Below are 15,407 nucleotides of genomic sequence, written 5' to 3' on the forward strand. Positions count from 1 at the left end.
TAATATTTTATTAAGTGTAATATAAATCAGATATCAGTAGATTTAACTACTCCTTTTTTAGACATTGTCAACTAAATGAACTCATATTAGAGTTCGCCAAAAGTTGAAAGTGTAAAATGTTAATATCGAGGGTGGTTCAAATACTAATTCAGAACACGTCCAGAATAATCTTAATTATGTCTTCGTTTATTTTTATATTTTTAGTCTTTAACAAGTAGTTTAGGTTAAAAACCATAAAGTTGTATACCTTTTATAAGCTTTCCTAGTCATTGCTTTAATGTGGTATCAAGCCAACCTCGCTGATCGGCCCAAGGCTGTTTTGATTACTGATAGTGCTCGGAGCTTTACAGGCCGTCGAATCCGATTCGGAAATCAGTTCTCTTTAAAACGCGACGGAGTGAGCAACATGAAGCCGTTGCTCCTAGTGTTGGCCCTTTGTGGGGCCCAAGTCCATGCTCACTCTGTGGGTACACGTTACGACTATAACGACAATAGCGACGAGGATACGGGAATCAATTGGCTCCCCGAGCCGCTGAAGCCAGTTCCTTGGCAGTCGGAGACTGCACAACAGCCCCAAGAAGCTGTGGTTCAAGTGCCTGAAGTCGGACAGATCTTGGGAATTAGTGGCCATAAAACCATTGCCAATCGCCCAGTGAACGCTTTCTTGGGTATACGATATGGCACGGTTGGAGGCGGCTTGGCGCGCTTCCAGGCGGCACAACCGATTGGATACCAGGGACGAGTTAATGCCACCGTCCAGAGCCCCAATTGTGCCCAGTTTCCGGAGCTCGATCGCCTGAGGTTGTCTGAATCCCGGGGAGAAAACGTCGACGACTGCCTTACCTTGGACATCTACGCACCCGATGGCGCCAATCAGCTGCCCGTTTTGGTCTTTGTTCACGGTGAAATGCTCTTCGACGGCGGCTCTCAGGAGGCCCAACCTGACTATGTTCTGGAAAAGGATGTGCTGTTGGTCTCCATCAACTACCGACTGGCTCCATTCGGCTTCCTAAGCGCTTTAACCGATGAGCTTCCTGGAAACGTCGCCCTTTCCGATCTGCACTTGGCTCTTGAGTGGCTGCATCGCAATCTGGTCTACTTCGGTGGCAATGAGGGACAGGTGACTCTAGTGGGTCAGGCTGGTGGTGCAACATTGGCTCACGCCTTGAGCCTCAGCGGTCGTGCCGGCAATCTCTTCCAGCAGCTGATCCTGCAGTCGGGCACCGCCTTGAACCCCTACCTGATTGACAACCAGCCACTTGACACCTTGAGTACCTTCGCCCGTCTTGCTCGCTGCCCACCACCACCCATTAACCCATCCCCACAAGGACTTAGGCCCCTATACGATTGCCTCGGCCGACTGCCCACCTCCCAGCTGGTGACGGCCTTCGAGCAGCTGTTCCTCCAAAACGAGCACCTCGGGCTCACCCAACTGGGTGGCTTCAAGCTTGTGGTTGGCGACGCTCTCGGCTTCCTACCAAGCCACCCAGCCGCACTAGCCACCAACAGCAGCCTTGCTCTGCCCATGATTATCGGGGCCACAAAGGACGCCAGTGCGTTCATCGTGTCGCGTAAGTACTTTTGTTGAGTTATTAAGTTCAAGTGGTCAAGATGTGTAATGATAACATATGCATGTATATGAGTCCAAAACATAACGTCAATGTTGCGATTCATGATGGAGCTAATCTATTTCGGAAGAGGCCGATTGAGAGACACATTTGCTGATAAGGTGCTGTTTGCTGTTCTCGAGGTCAAACTGATTAGAACTATTTTAAAATGACAATTAAATTATATTTTTATTATTGGGAATTTCCAAAAAATCCAGAGTAATCAGATAGCCTTTCGACATAAGCATAAGTGCTTTAAGATTTATTTTTATTTGCAGGTGTAACAAATATACTTTAAAAAGTTTTCTGTTTTTGAATGTTTTAAGCCCAATAGCTAATTGAATTTGTTTTCATTTAAATCCAGGAATCTATGACCAGCTCGCACGCCTGCAGTCTCGCAATGTGAGTGACTACATCGACGTTGTCCTGCGCCACACAGCGCCGCCCAGCGAGCACCGCCTCTGGAAGCAGTGGGCACTGCGCGAGATCTTTACTCCGATCCAGGAACAGACGGCTAGCCTGCAAACAGTGGCTCCTGGTCTGATCGAGCTTAGCAACTACATATTGTATCGTGCCCCCGTGATTAACTCCATCAGTCAGTCATACCGCTCCATCCCGGCCTACCTGTACACCTTCGATTATCGCGGAGAACACCGTCGGTTCGGACACCTGGCCAACCCTCTTCCCTTCGGAGTAGATGCCTCGCTCAGCGATGACAGCGTGTATTTATTCCCCTATCCAGCCGAGGTTAGTCGCCTGAACCCCTCGGACAGGTCGCTGTCTCGTGCCTTGGTCACCATGTGGGTGAACTTTGCGACTACTGGCGTGCCCAATCCTAATTCTGGTGTATGGCCGCAGGCTACCTCCGAGTACGGCCCCTTCCTTCGCTTCACAAATAATCAGCAAAATCCGCTTGAGCTAGATCCGCACTTTGGCGAGGGAATTTACTTGCCAAATCATAGAGTGAGCTATAAGCCGACGACTAACTTTTTACCTCCGATTACCACCACGACCACAACAACAACCACCACTACCAGCCGTCCATACGCCTACAACCCGTACGCCAATTGGCAAAACAGGCCTACTCAGCAGCATCCGAATTGGCATCCTGCGGATCCGGAATACGTCAGGGCACAAGAAGCTCGTCAGCAAGAGTTCATCCGTGAGAGGGAGCAGCGTAGGCGGGAGCAACAGCTGAGAGACCAACAGCGTCATCCTCAGCAGGAGCCACGTGAGCAGCAAGACGAGCGTATTCGTCAGCAGCGAGAGCAGGAGGAACGACTGCGTCAGCAGCGAGAGCAGGAGGAACGACTACGTCAGCAGCGAGAGCAAGAAGAACGCTTACGCCAGCAGCGAGAGCTCGAAGAGCGAATTCGTCAGCAACAAGAACGAGAACAGTATGAACGCGAGCAGCAAGAGCGAGAGCAACGAGAACGAGAGGAGCAAGAACGTCAGCAGCGAGAACGAGAGCAAGAGCAACCAGAACAACAGCCCGAATATAATCCTGAACCAGCAAACCCGTGGGGCTATCCGGAACGAGAGCCACAGCCAGATGAAAGTCCGGAAGATGGACGACTACCATATCCCTCATACGAACAATATGGTCCTGAAGGCAACGAAAATCTCCCCGAATCCGATTTCAATCGCAACTACAGTGAGGAAGACCGTGAGCAACAACAGCGCGAGCAACTGCATCGCGAGCAGCAGGAACAGCAAGAGCGAGAATATCAATTGCAAATAGAACGTGAGCAGCAAGAGCGCGAGCAGCAGGAACGTGGGCAGCAGGAACCTGGTCCTGAAGAATACCCTAGCTACGAAGAATATAGTAGAGCCCTACAAGAGAAAAATGCTGAACGTGATCGAATCTATGCCGAGGAGCAAGAGCGTGAGCGACAGCAGCAAGAAACATTGCTTCAAGAAAATCACCAGTATCCCGAACAAAGTTTGCCAGAGGAACAGCCAACCCACCCCAACTACGAAGCCTACGATGCCGACCGCAGCTATGTCGAGGAACAGGAGCGCGAGCAACAGCGAAGGGATCAGGTTGAACAGGAAAGGGAGCAACAGCCTGACGAGGAGTACGAGAGATCACCAGATGAGGAAGAGGCAGCAGAACAGGATGTTCTTAAGGTTGAGGATTTCCCCAGCTATGAGGCGTACCTGGAGGCTGCAACCAAGCTCCGCGAGGAGCAAGAGGAACAAGAAAAATTGGAGGAGATACGTTATAGGGCCCAGCAGGAGGAAGAGGACCGCATTCAAGCTGAGAGGGAACGCAATTCTCACAACTAAGTAACCAAATCAATGGTCCATATTATAATCATGTGAAACCACCTTTCATAATAATTTGTATAAACAACTCAAACTTAAAAATTTTCCACGCTTTGGTATCTATAGAAATATGTATATCGAAAGCTATTGTTTTTGAATAAATACATTTTTGAATTACCGCTTACATCATAACTTTTGGTTTTATAAATTCTTTATCAAGTATTGGTCAAAAACGTATCTTGTTGCGATTTGGCCGCTTAACTAGGCTCTTGCGCCCGCCCAGCTTCGGATTCTGCAACCTTCTTGCATTCGATTTGGCCAGCTGTTTTCGACGCTTAATTAGAGCCCGCTTCCGGCTGCGGCTTCGCAAATAGTATACTTCGCGGATCAAACTGTGTCCCTGTTCCTCGTCGCTCAACGTGGCGGAGAACTCGCTGAAGTAGTTACCCCCAATTGTCATGGTATCGTCAATCCTCATGTATGGCCCGTAGAGTGTGGTCATCGGCGGCCAGTAGCCGACGCGAGCGGATCCCAACGGATTACCACTGATCACAAAGTTTGTCCAAAGCTCCACCATCCGGTGAGCCATCGACTGATCCGGGCGACTGAGACGAGTCACGTGCTCGGGGTAGGGGAACAGGTAGAGGGCCTCGTCGGTGAGCGAAACGCCCGCCTTGAAGGGACTCTGCAAGTTGGTCTCCTCGTCCATTTCCTTGTAACGATTAAACTCGCCCGCATAATCGAACGAGTAGAGGAACGTGTTGTCCGGATTGTGCTTGTTATTCATATTCAGAGCCAGCAGGACAGGAAGCTTGTGGTTCAGAGTGCCAGCAACCTGAAAATTTGATTTTATAAGTTAGTTTTTTGAATGTTTTGCTGGTCGTTAATACTAATGGAGTGTATTAGAAAGTATATGAGGTCCTTTTATAACTTTAAATTAAAAAATCCAATTTAAGTACAATCTTAGTCCTAAGAAAAGTTTGTTTTGGGAAAGCAACTCACATCGATTAGCCTGGGGATCAGAGTGTCGAAGGTGCCGTTTTCCATCAAATGACGGTTGAAGAAATCGTGGGTCACGAAGCTGGTGAGAAGCATCGTCTTGTCGGTGCCTACCGTTTGTCGGATCACGTGGTCGATGTAGTTGTACGTGTTGTATTCATCATCCGGTATCTTTCCCTCGAAGTCATTGTCCACAATCTCGTTGAGCACGCGAGATCCGGCATTTTTGGGACAACCGCCCATTGCAGGATAGGAAAAGTTGGACTCCAGCATCAGATCGTACGGATGCTTGGGCAAAACACCACTGGGTCCGCCGATGGTGAACTGTATGCCGCCGGTGTGCCCAATGCCGAGGTCGGATTTTTCCAGCTAATAAGAGATTATACGAAATGGAAGTAATAAAAATGATTCTATTATAATTTATCAATTACCTACTATATAAAATTAATATCAGTGTAAAGGCTCTACAGAAAGTAACTAGCCAAGTGTTGAAACTAAAAGGTTCACGTACCGCGTGCTCCATAAAGGCAGTGAGCAACTCCAAGGCCGTCAGCTCCATTAGGCAGGTGTTCAAATCCCGTACCGTCACCATTTTACAGTCGGCCTTCTTAGCGATTTCCTGAGCGTGCTTTCGCGGATCCTCCTCGAGGAAAATGGGCATAATGGCCGATCCCGAGTGATATATAACCTGATGAAACAGGCCGCGCTGCACAATTGGCGAGAGCGTGAGCAGGTGGGCAATAGCAGCGCCACCCACTTGACCAGCTACTGTGACCCGTGAAGGGTCACCGCCGAAGTATTTGATGAAGTGCTTTATGAACTGCAAGGCCAGGAAAATATCGAGGAAGCCAGCGTTGCCAGGAATCTCATCTGTCTTCGTAGACAGAAAGCCGAAGGGTCCAAGGCGGTACTGGGGTGTGACCAGCACCACATCCTTCTCGAGCAGATAGTCCGGCGGAGCCTCGGAGTTGCTGCCCTCGTACAAATACTCGCCGTGGATATAAACGAGAACGGGAAGTCGTGAGGTAACATTCGGAGTGGTGATGGTCATGGTCAGACAGTCCTCCACGTCTAAGACGTCATCCAGCCTGCGGAGCGAGTCCATCGACACCACCGACGGGCAGCCAATCTTTTCCGCAGTGGCATCCATCACATCCTCCCACGGTTCAATCGGTCGGGGCGGCTATGAATAGCATAATCATATGATAACTGAGTTTGCATACTGTTTGCATGAGCAGGTTTAGGAAAGGGTTTTAAAAAAGAATATTAAAATAATTCCATTGTTTATCAGTAATCAGTTTTTAGCCAGAAGAGTTCATAAATAAATAAATAGTACATCGCAATAGGTAAGTTGTTCAAAACTATGTCTAGAATTTATTTTATGTATTTACAATTGATTAATCAGGCTTTTATTTTTTAATGTTTTTCTATGACTCAGCTATCGATTATCTTGCAAAGATTCTATTTTTTTCGATTAGATCAGCAAACGAAGAGTTCCGATGGTAAATGTTAAGACTCTACGAAACTTGTGCCAAGTCCTCGATAGTATAGTGGTTAGTATCCCCGCCTGTCACGCGGGAGACCGGGGTTCAATTCCCCGTCGGGGAGACGCGAGAGATTCGTTTTATTTTTTGTGTTGTTCCTCTCAGAATCTTTATGTTTAGCTTATTTATTGCTGCTAAAAACATTAACATAATTTTGAAAGTTTTAAAATGCTATATAAGACAGACGCTCAATAAAATCAAACATTTCTATTTGGAATTTTTCGCGAAGTTCCTCTGCGTCAGCCTTATTTAGCATACCGACGATTTTAATTTTTTGCATAATGTATCATATATGGCTTAATCACTTTTGTTCTGCTGACACACTTTCAAGCTTTTGCTATTTTCACTGACCACTTTTCCATATCATTTCAATACATTTTATTAATGTTTTAATTAATGGCTTAGTATTTATATCCACTTGTATACCTTAAAACGATGCAGTCCTGTCGGAGGTTCCGCATATCTGACATCCACAAACTGCAGCACTTCGCGTTTCGTCCAGGCAGTTTCGAGAATCTTTCCCTGGATGCTGCCCAAAGTGGGCAGCTCGACAATAGTGTCTTTCTCCTCATCATATTGCCTGCCACGAACCCTGGACTCCACCACGGATTGGAGTACTAGGAGCAAGTAAACTATTTGCCACCACAAGAGCTGCATTCCAGAGGATTTCGCGAACCGAACCAACACTCGCTTTGAGGAACCGATCGCAACTGATCTGTGGCCATCGGGGACCAATCGATTTTAGTCCGCTGTGACCCGAAGTTTCACCCCACTTCTGACCGAAATAGCCAAATGAAGAGTTTGCAAACGGAAACTGGCTAAAACGAAACGCGAAATAAACTGCAAATGATGTGGCGTCCCAGAGGCTAGAGCCACTGATTTATGCTAATAGATACACAGAAAAAAAACTGAACAATGTTACCTAAATTAAACTTGTTTCAACATTTGATTTTTGGCTTTTACCGAATTATTTTAAAGGACAGCATGGAAAATAAATAAATACCCTGCATACACTTCGTTCTAATTAAATTTTTTTGTATTCTCACAAAGTTAAAAGCTCCCCATTTTTTAGTTGGTCAAATTTAAAAGTTTACTTTAGAAGTTTTTCCAAGTGCAAGAATAGATTTCGCTCCGGTTTTAGCTGCTTGGGTGCTGGGTTGATCATCTTAAGTAAAAGGGAAACCTTTAAGAGCAGCCGCTGGCTGGAACTTCTGATTTGTCCGATAGCCAGTCATTAGGCGCTCATATTGATGCGAATATTTGCCGGCAAACATGGGACATCGTCCATTAACTTGGTTTGTCTTTCTCACAACGATGAAAGTGCGGGTAGCGCCAGGCAAAATTAATTTCTCGAGAGATGCGGGAACTGATTTAAATTTTAGATTTTACCTAATTGATTCCAGAAATTCTCTTCGCTACTGGAATTCACAGTACGAGGTACAATATCAATCATCATCATCGCGAGCTGCGGGAGAAAGCATTCGTGATGCTTCAGTGCCAAAAACTCCTCACTAATCTGGCAACAGATAATTCCACAATTTGGCTGCATTTAACTATAAACGAATTTGGGAAACCCCACGGTGTAGGGAAGCTAGAAAGCGAAGGAATAAAATATTTCTCTTCATTATTGTGCTTTTGAGAGCTCAATGTCAAGGGAATTGGAACCACTTAACATATTCCCCAATTTATTATTAATTTTTGTTTCGTTGAGTCAGCGCATATTGTAAATATAACTCTGTGTCAACAAATTATTATTGTTCAAATCCGTATTTTTTAAAGGAAAAAAAAAGAAAATCAGCGTTGTAAGCAATTAACTCCAAAAATTAACTCTCGTAAGTTAATCAAAGCAAGCCGAAGATTTTTCCCATCACGACCCGTCAATTCTGATGCAAAACTAGCAAAATAAATAGTCCACAGAACAAATGAGTTGTCACGCTTAATTAAAACTTTATTATGTTCCCTAATGAATTCTAAATTGAAGCCAGACTTTTGTTCACCTGGCAAAAGATGATTTATGAGGCCAATGAAGAAAGCAAGTTCTGAACTATGTTTTGAGCACTTTTTTAAATCAAAGCAGATTCGCCGCGCTCATATATTGATTTAAAATTCAAAATTTCTTGTATTTTTTGTCTCACATATGTTTGTTTATTGAGGATGTTTATGTTATAAATAAATAAAGGGACAAGTGACGTTGATAGGCTGGGAAACTCTACTGTTTCTGGACGCGCGTTGACTTCCTGGCGATGAAGACCCAGTTTTGGCCACCAGCTTGACTGGCTGCTCTCTGTCCCTCAGCATCGTCCTGATCCTGTTCATCCTCCTCGTTGGCATCGTTCAGACTATCCAGCTTGCTGGCCGCCAAAAGGGCTGCCTGCAGATCGTAGTAGTCGTCGTTGACCAGGTTATAGCCGTGCTTCGCCTCCTCCACGGCGATGCGGTACTCGTCCAGGTAATTGTCCCCGAAACTGACAGTCCGATCGATCTTCATGTAGGGTCCTGTCTCGTCGCTCATCGCTGGCCAGGTGGGCAGTCCGGGTGCTTGGGGAACTCCCGTTGTGGCGAAGGACGTCCAAAGGGCCACCATGCGCCGAGCCACCTTGAGGTCGCGGTTGGAGTTCAAGGCCAGGAATCGTGGCCACGGGAACAGGTACAGGTTGTCGTCGGTCAGTGAGACACCCATGTCGAAGGGCACGAAGTTGGCCTCATCCTCACCTGTGGCATAGCGATTCTGCTCGCCCTCATAGTCGAAGCTGTACAGGTAAGTGCTATTGGGAAGCTTCTTTGCGTTGGCCTGCAGGACCAATAATACAGGATTCTTCAGGGAAATAGTGCTGCAAAGCTGGATGAGAAAGGGAGTTAATCCTTAAATAATTATTTTTGTATCACATATAAGTCGGACTATACTTACATCGATCAGCCCTGGGGTCAGACGCCTAAAGGTGCCATTCTTAACATCATCCTGCGTGAATATCTCCTCGTCGGAGAACTCCTTCCACGATCCACTGGGATCGGCTCCATTAGCTTGTTCGATAATGGTGTCGATGTACTGCCTTCCGGTCATCTTGTCGTCCAAAATGGTTTCATTAAAGATATCCGCAAAAATGTCTGTAATGTTTAGTCAAAATAGCAAATATAAAATAACAATCTCGAAGAAATATCTGTTGAATTACCTCTCAGCATGAAGGTGCCTCCGTGCTTGACGCTACCGCCCATTGTGGGATAGGCCTGGAACTTCTCGGCGGCCAGCAGACGACCTGGATGCTCCGGCAGGATGCCAGATGGTCCGCCGATCACCAGCTGTACACCGCCGTATGCTCCGCCGGACAAGGAGGGTTGATTTTCGCCGTGGACGCTGAAGGCGGCCAGAAGCATAGTTGCGTTAAGACGGTTGAGGCACTTGTTCAGCTGATCCACCTTAGTGGACTGTTTGCATCCCGCGATCCGGCCAATGGCCTTGGTGGCGCCCAGTGGAGCATCCGTGATGAAGGCGGGCGACAATGCCGTGCCAGACTGATAGATCACGCGGTGGAAGAGGCCGGCCGGAACCGCAGGACTCAGGGTGAGCACGTTGACCAATGCTGCTCCGCCCACTTGGCCGAAGAGTGTCACCCGCTGGGGATCGCCGCCGAAGGATGCGATGTGCTGCTGCACCCACTTGAGGGCCAGGATGATGTCCGTGACCGCCGCATTGCCAGGCATCTCGTCCGTCAGCGTGGACAAAAAGCCGAAGGGTCCCAGGCGATAACGCACGGACACCAGGACCACATCCTGCTCCAACAAATACCCGGGAGCTGCCTCCACAGAGTCACCATCGTAGAAGAAATCGCCGTGGATGTACACCATCACCGGCAGGGACTTGCCCTCCATCTGTAATGAAAGCAGGATGATATTGGTAAATGAACTTTTCTAAATTAATTTTTGTAAAAGTTAATATTAGGTCTTGGAAATTAACTAACCGCCTTGGTATTCACTGTCAGACGCAGGCAGTCTTCCACTTCGAAGCCATCTTCCTCCAGCTTGGCGAACACGATCAGGTCCTGAATGGATGGACAACCGGCGTGGGGTCGATGGGCGGGAAGGACGCCCTTCCAGGAAGGTGCGGGCTCAGCTGGCTGTAAATGAAACAAAAATATTATTATTAACCACATATATATTCTATAATTTCTTGTTACGCCATTTGATTCAAATTGGAATTAGAAAATGTACTTCACACGCATTTCGTTTCCGCTATTTGGCAAGTGGCGTTCAACGTCCTCGATAGTATAGTGGTTAGTATCCCCGCCTGTCACGCGGGAGACCGGGGTTCAATTCCCCGTCGGGGAGAATGTGAAGGCATTTTTTTAAACGAATTTTCAATTTTATTTTTTAACAACAGTTCTATTTATATGCACTTTCATTAATCTGCCTTGAAAGGGTTTAATGGTATATAGGTTAATAAGAATAAAACTATAACTTCAAAGTTATAAGCTTAGTAGAACAATATCAACAAATACCTTGAAAATAATTAAAAACAAAAACTTTTAATTATACGTGATCCATAACCAATAGTATTTTAATTCATACATATATGAACGAAAAAAAAATGTTTTCACATTCTCCCCGACGGGGAATTGAACCCCGGTCTCCCGCGTGACAGGCGGGGATACTAACCACTATACTATCGAGGACGTTGAGCAAGGTGAGTCAAATAAAAAACAAGTTATAAGTGGTTGAATTTACCAACTTCAAAGGTATCAAAATATAAGGTAATGTATGTACTTATTAATCTTGCGATAATAACAATATATACTCACCCTGAACCGCTCTGCTTTGCCGTAGGGAATGTCCAGGAACTGCATTATCTTCTGCCCTGTCCAATCGGTGGTCAGAGTTCGTCCACGGAGCCTGCCCAAAACAGGAACCGTTGTGGTAAATACCTTTGGCTCTTGACCATTCTGACCCTGTTGCTTGTTGGGCTTCTGTTTCTGCACTTTTTGGGGCTTTGGACGCTTATTTTTCTGAATACCAAGGTTTTGATTTCCCGGTCTGGGCTTCTGCTGCTTCTGCCTATTGGCGTTCTTCTCTGCCAGGCCTTGTGCAACAAAAACGGCAAGAAGGACGATTGCCAGGAGCAGTACAACTCCACTAATCCGCGCCATTATATTATTTCGATCCGCTGCTGTGGGTAGATGGAAGCGAACTGTAGGCCATCCGAGATCTCTGCCCACCAAGAAGACTTTCTCGCCATATTCGAGTGACACTTGACCGGGCACGGGTTCTATTTCGAATTAAATGGGGTCAAGTCAGCACTCTCCGCTTCAATCTTCCTCTTAACTTCATGGCCACTTTTCGCGATTCCATTCGCTGAATATTCATCGACGCCTAATCTAAATTCAAACTTTGGCAATATATTGCCGAAAGGCAAGCCCGCGATCTAAATGGGATTATGCTCGTTGGCATGAAAGTAAAATAGAGCCAGGCGCAACCTGTTCTACGATTGACCCCTAGGGCAATTTCTCCCACTGAGCAAGATTCACTGAGTATCTCTACACGATGAGATATTGCATTATGCTAATCTCCTTCTACTAATAATAATATATGAATGCTATGTGTTGGGCCAGACATCTGTATCCTAAAATGGTTCATATAACAACTTTCTTTTAACATCTGTTTCATTCGCGTGCATTATGTGGCTTTCCGATTCTGCAACGAAAAAGATTTTCGTAAGTTGTATGAAAAAATATCCATTAGAAAAACGTACATATATTCCTGACACATTAAGTCTTAAATGTTACGAGGGAACAGTTCGAACTAGTTCTACTTCTTTAAAATGGAAAATATTCTAATCTTCAAATGTAAATTACTTTGCTGAAAAAATGTTCCGGCAAAAAGATATCCATAGTCCTCGATAGTATAGTGGTTAGTATCCCCGCCTGTCACGCGGGAGACCGGGGTTCAATTCCCCGTCGGGGAGAATGTTGAAAACATTTATTTTTTAAACGCATTTTCAATTTTATTTTACTTTATTAACATCAGTTCGTTTTATATGCATTTACATTAATCTTGCCTTGAAAGTGTTTATCGGTTAATAAGAATAAAGTTATAAGCAAAACCTATACTTAGTGGAACAACAAATAACTTGAAAATAATTAAAAACAGAAGCCTTGTTTAATTTTACGGGATCCATAACTAAAAGTAACTTATATTCAAATGCTAAAAATTTTATATTCAAATAATAAGTATTTTATATTCAAATACTAAAAAGAAAAAATGCTTTCACATTCTCCCCGACGGGGAATTGAACCCCGGTCTCCCGCGTGACAGGCGGGGATACTAACCACTATACTATCGAGGATGTTGAGCGACGCGAGTCAAATAAAAAACAAGTTATAAGTGGTTGAATTTACCAACATCAAAGGCATCAAAAAATAGTAGGTAATGTATGTACTTATTAATCTTGCAATAATAACAATATTTACTCGCCCTGAATCGCTCTGCCGTAGGGAATGTCCAGGAACTGCCTATTGGCGTTCTCCTGTCACTGAGTATCTCTACACGATGAGATATTGCATTATGCTAATCTCCTTTTATTCCTAATAATATATGAATGTTATGTATTAGGCCAGAAATCTGTATCCATCCTAAAATGCTTCATATAAAAACTTTCATTTAACATCTGTTTATATTTGCTGATAAATTGCGTACAGCTAGGCTATATCTAATACAACGTTTTCGATTGTATGAGTGAATTACTCCTCATACAGCTTCAACAGACTTAAGTAGACTTTATGGATTGATTACAACTGGTACAGAGATCCATAGATACAATTTATCTCAAATGACACAATATGTTCGGCAGCTATTTTTAGTCCATATGTGACAGTCTACAAAAGATTTGTACATGAGCATGCATGTTGCGTTCGAATTCAAGTTGACAGACTCCTTGGTTTATGCAAATTACATTTGTTAATCTTTTATTAATAAGTTACTGTGATAATCGTAAAATTAGATTAGATTAAAATGCATTGGACTACAACTAGTTCATAAACGCGCAAACAATTGCATTGAAATGCTGAAGTACTCAAAAGCGAAGTATGCATGTTTTGTAGAGAACATCTTGAAGAACATCCAAAAGAATTGGTGAGTGGATGGGAGAACACCTGGTCGAGCAGCGGAACGGCAGGTGACTCACAGTTGCCTAAATGTAGTACAGGCGCACAACCGATTTGGTGATGAGTGTCTCGTTGTCGTAGAAACTGGTTTGGATAGTCACATTGCCGTTCAAGACCTTGGCAGGCATCATCTGGGATTCGGGTGCCGCCTCGATTGTCGACTGCCAGGTGTTGGTGGTGTTGGCGCCCACGAATCCCATCTCGAAGAACCACTCCTCCATGATGCGCCCCTTGAAGAGCACCTTCTGGTCCAGGCGAAAGTTCTCCATCGACTCGATGGTGCTGAAGTTGATCTCCCGGGAAACGGCACGCATGTCCAGTATTTTCACCGGCACCCGGGCCTCATGCTCCTGGTCCGGTGCCGAGAAGTCCTTGTTCTCCTGCCAGATTATCTTTCCGCTGTCGGCATCCCGCAGAATCATGTAGTTGATCTGGAATCCCTTCTGGATCCTGTCCCCGGCACTCTGGTCGTCGGAGCCCATCGCTGGCCGTGGAGGTTGCAAGTCGGTCAATCGGGTGCACTGCCAGGTGGGAGCGCCTACGCGTTTACGTATACTTTCCGGCAGAAAATCAATTATGTTTATTTTTAATTCTAATGTCGAGACAGCTGTTCGGCCGTGAACTAGTTAAATGAATGCGATACCCAAGATGAAATCAGTTCAAACTCCTCCCTGGTAGAACTAGTTTTTTTGTAAAATTTGTAAATATTTTTAAGGCATCCTTAGTATCCTGCCTATAGATTTTACTGTCCATTTATTCCCTTATTTTAAACACTAATCCGTAAAATAATTTAATGGGCTATTCATCGTAATAATTGTAATTCCTTCCTTGGGCCAACTGTTAAGTCGCAATGTTAACTGTCTGTTAATGGCAACGAAGCCGGAACTGGAACTGGTTCCGCGACAAACAGCTGGCTGGCACTACCATCGCTAATTCGCATAAAATATAAAAACATTCCTAGGAAACATAGAATTAGTAATTGTAAGAAATGATTATATATGGCGTCTATATAGTTAGTAAATCGGGTGGCCTTATATTCAACCTGGACAACAATGTGCCGCGCATCGAGCACGAGAAGACCTTTACATACCCACTGGACTTGGTGCTGGACTACGATTCCAAGAAGGTATCGGTGTCGTTTAACAGAAAGGATGGAATAAATGGTGGGTGTGTCTGGGAATTCTAGAAATATAACCACCTCACTATATGCTTACAAACAGTGGGCCATGTCCTGGTGGCGATCAACGGTATGCCCGTCAATGGAGTCACCCTGGATGATGGACGCGATGTGAGGACGACACTGGAGGCACCGGAGAACTATCCCATTAACCTGAAGTTCAGCCGGCCAAAGATGACCACCAACGAGAAAATCTTCCTGGCCAGCATGTTCTACCCGCTGTTCGCCATCGCCAGCCAACTGAGTCCGGAGCCCAAGAGTTCCGGCATCGAGATCCTAGAGGCGGACACCTTCACGCTGCACTGCTTCCAAACGCTGACCGGAATCAAGTTCATTATAATCTCGGAAACGGGTCTCAATGGCATTGATCTGCTGCTGCGAAAGGTTTACGAGCTGTACTCGGACTACGTGCTCAAAAACCCCTTCTACTCCCTGGAGATGCCCATCCGATGCGAGCTCTTCGACAACAAGCTCCAAGAGCTCCTCGCCCAGGTCGAGAAGACGGGCATCAGCAATATCGATAAATAAACGTTAGTTAGTCTTTGTAATTTGTTATTGAATTTTTTCTCTGCAGGATCAGGGTCACATTCTAAGTGGGAACATAGGACTTATATCTTTAAATATTGGAAGTTGTTGCTGAAAGATAAGTAATACTACTTTC

General features: G+C 45.3%; 5 protein-coding genes and 5 non-coding genes across 10 annotated transcripts; 5 read left to right on the forward strand and 5 right to left on the reverse strand.

Annotated features, from left to right (window-relative positions):
* The first annotated feature begins 370 nt into the window (after positions 1–370).
* LOC117146041 (glutactin) lies at positions 371–4,067 on the forward strand. Its single transcript, XM_033311983.1, has 2 exons — positions 371–1,571; positions 1,972–4,067. Exons 1-2 carry the CDS (start codon positions 407–409, stop codon positions 3,894–3,896), a joined length of 3,090 nt encoding a protein of 1,029 aa, XP_033167874.1. The 5' UTR covers positions 371–406; the 3' UTR covers positions 3,897–4,067.
* LOC117146051 (glutactin) lies at positions 4,061–7,104 on the reverse strand. The gene is made up of 4 exons (XM_033311994.1): positions 6,845–7,104; positions 5,386–6,057; positions 4,878–5,243; positions 4,061–4,710 (listed from the first exon to the last, which is right to left on the reverse strand). The coding sequence occupies exons 1-4, from the start codon at positions 7,073–7,075 to the stop codon at positions 4,102–4,104; spliced, it is 1,878 nt and encodes a 625-aa protein (XP_033167885.1). The 5' UTR covers positions 7,076–7,104; the 3' UTR covers positions 4,061–4,101.
* On the forward strand, positions 6,411–6,482 carry Trnad-guc. Its single transcript has one exon. It is a non-coding gene; the product is annotated as a tRNA-Asp (tRNA).
* A 1,474-nt stretch (positions 7,105–8,578) lies between the features above and the next one.
* On the reverse strand, positions 8,579–11,820 carry LOC117135328 (glutactin). Its single transcript, XM_033295528.1, has 5 exons — positions 11,212–11,820; positions 10,375–10,530; positions 9,589–10,285; positions 9,327–9,523; positions 8,579–9,257 (listed from the first exon to the last, which is right to left on the reverse strand). The coding sequence occupies exons 1-5, from the start codon at positions 11,554–11,556 to the stop codon at positions 8,628–8,630; spliced, it is 2,025 nt and encodes a 674-aa protein (XP_033151419.1). The 5' UTR covers positions 11,557–11,820; the 3' UTR covers positions 8,579–8,627.
* On the forward strand, positions 10,670–10,741 carry Trnad-guc. The gene has a single exon. It is a non-coding gene; the product is annotated as a tRNA-Asp (tRNA).
* Positions 11,014–11,085, reverse strand: Trnad-guc. Its single transcript has one exon. It is a non-coding gene; the product is annotated as a tRNA-Asp (tRNA).
* A 479-nt stretch (positions 11,821–12,299) lies between the features above and the next one.
* Trnad-guc lies at positions 12,300–12,371 on the forward strand. Its single transcript has one exon. It is a non-coding gene; the product is annotated as a tRNA-Asp (tRNA).
* Positions 12,372–12,680: 309 nt separating this feature from the next.
* Positions 12,681–12,752, reverse strand: Trnad-guc. The gene has a single exon. It is a non-coding gene; the product is annotated as a tRNA-Asp (tRNA).
* A 308-nt stretch (positions 12,753–13,060) lies between these two features.
* On the reverse strand, positions 13,061–14,200 carry LOC117135331 (probable cGMP 3',5'-cyclic phosphodiesterase subunit delta). The gene has a single exon (XM_033295531.1). The coding sequence runs from the start codon at positions 14,049–14,051 to the stop codon at positions 13,596–13,598; it is 456 nt and encodes a 151-aa protein (XP_033151422.1). The 5' UTR covers positions 14,052–14,200; the 3' UTR covers positions 13,061–13,595.
* Positions 14,201–14,467: 267 nt separating this feature from the next.
* On the forward strand, positions 14,468–15,294 carry LOC117135330 (trafficking protein particle complex subunit 4). The gene is made up of 2 exons (XM_033295530.1): positions 14,468–14,732; positions 14,790–15,294. Exons 1-2 carry the CDS (start codon positions 14,558–14,560, stop codon positions 15,272–15,274), a joined length of 660 nt encoding a protein of 219 aa, XP_033151421.1. The 5' UTR covers positions 14,468–14,557; the 3' UTR covers positions 15,275–15,294.
* Positions 15,295–15,407: the final 113 nt, after the last annotated feature.

The sequence above is a fragment of the Drosophila mauritiana genome, chromosome 2L (assembly GCF_004382145.1).
Source record: "Drosophila mauritiana strain mau12 chromosome 2L, ASM438214v1, whole genome shotgun sequence".
NCBI classification, from domain to species: Eukaryota; Metazoa; Arthropoda; class Insecta; order Diptera; family Drosophilidae; genus Drosophila; species Drosophila mauritiana.

Excerpts from the sequence above, each read along its gene's own strand:
- LOC117146041 (XM_033311983.1), top strand. The coding sequence starts at position 407 with ATGAAGCCGTTGCTCCTAGTGTTGGCCCTTTGTGGGGCCCAAGTCCAT. Across the intron at positions 1,572-1,971 it reads CAGTGCGTTCATCGTGTCGC|GAATCTATGACCAGCTCGCA; the intron begins GTAAGTACTTTT and ends ATTTAAATCCAG.
- LOC117135330 (XM_033295530.1), top strand. The coding sequence starts at position 14,558 with ATGATTATATATGGCGTCTATATAGTTAGTAAATCGGGTGGCCTTATA. Across the intron at positions 14,733-14,789 it reads CAGAAAGGATGGAATAAATG|TGGGCCATGTCCTGGTGGCG; the intron begins GTGGGTGTGTCT and ends GCTTACAAACAG.
- LOC117135328 (XM_033295528.1), bottom strand. The coding sequence starts at position 11,556 with ATGGCGCGGATTAGTGGAGTTGTACTGCTCCTGGCAATCGTCCTTCTT. Across the intron at positions 10,531-11,211 it reads GCAAAGCAGAGCGGTTCAGG|CCAGCTGAGCCCGCACCTTC; the intron begins GTGAGTATATAT and ends TTTCATTTACAG. Across the intron at positions 9,524-9,588 it reads AGGCACCTTCATGCTGAGAG|ACATTTTTGCGGATATCTTT; the intron begins GTAATTCAACAG and ends TAAACATTACAG.
- LOC117146051 (XM_033311994.1), bottom strand. The coding sequence starts at position 7,075 with ATGCAGCTCTTGTGGTGGCAAATAGTTTACTTGCTCCTAGTACTCCAA. Across the intron at positions 5,244-5,385 it reads CTGCCTTTATGGAGCACGCG|CTGGAAAAATCCGACCTCGG; the intron begins GTACGTGAACCT and ends ATCTCTTATTAG. Across the intron at positions 4,711-4,877 it reads TGATCCCCAGGCTAATCGAT|GTTGCTGGCACTCTGAACCA; the intron begins GTGAGTTGCTTT and ends TCAAATTTTCAG.
- LOC117135331 (XM_033295531.1), bottom strand. The coding sequence starts at position 14,051 with ATGGGCTCCGACGACCAGAGTGCCGGGGACAGGATCCAGAAGGGATTC.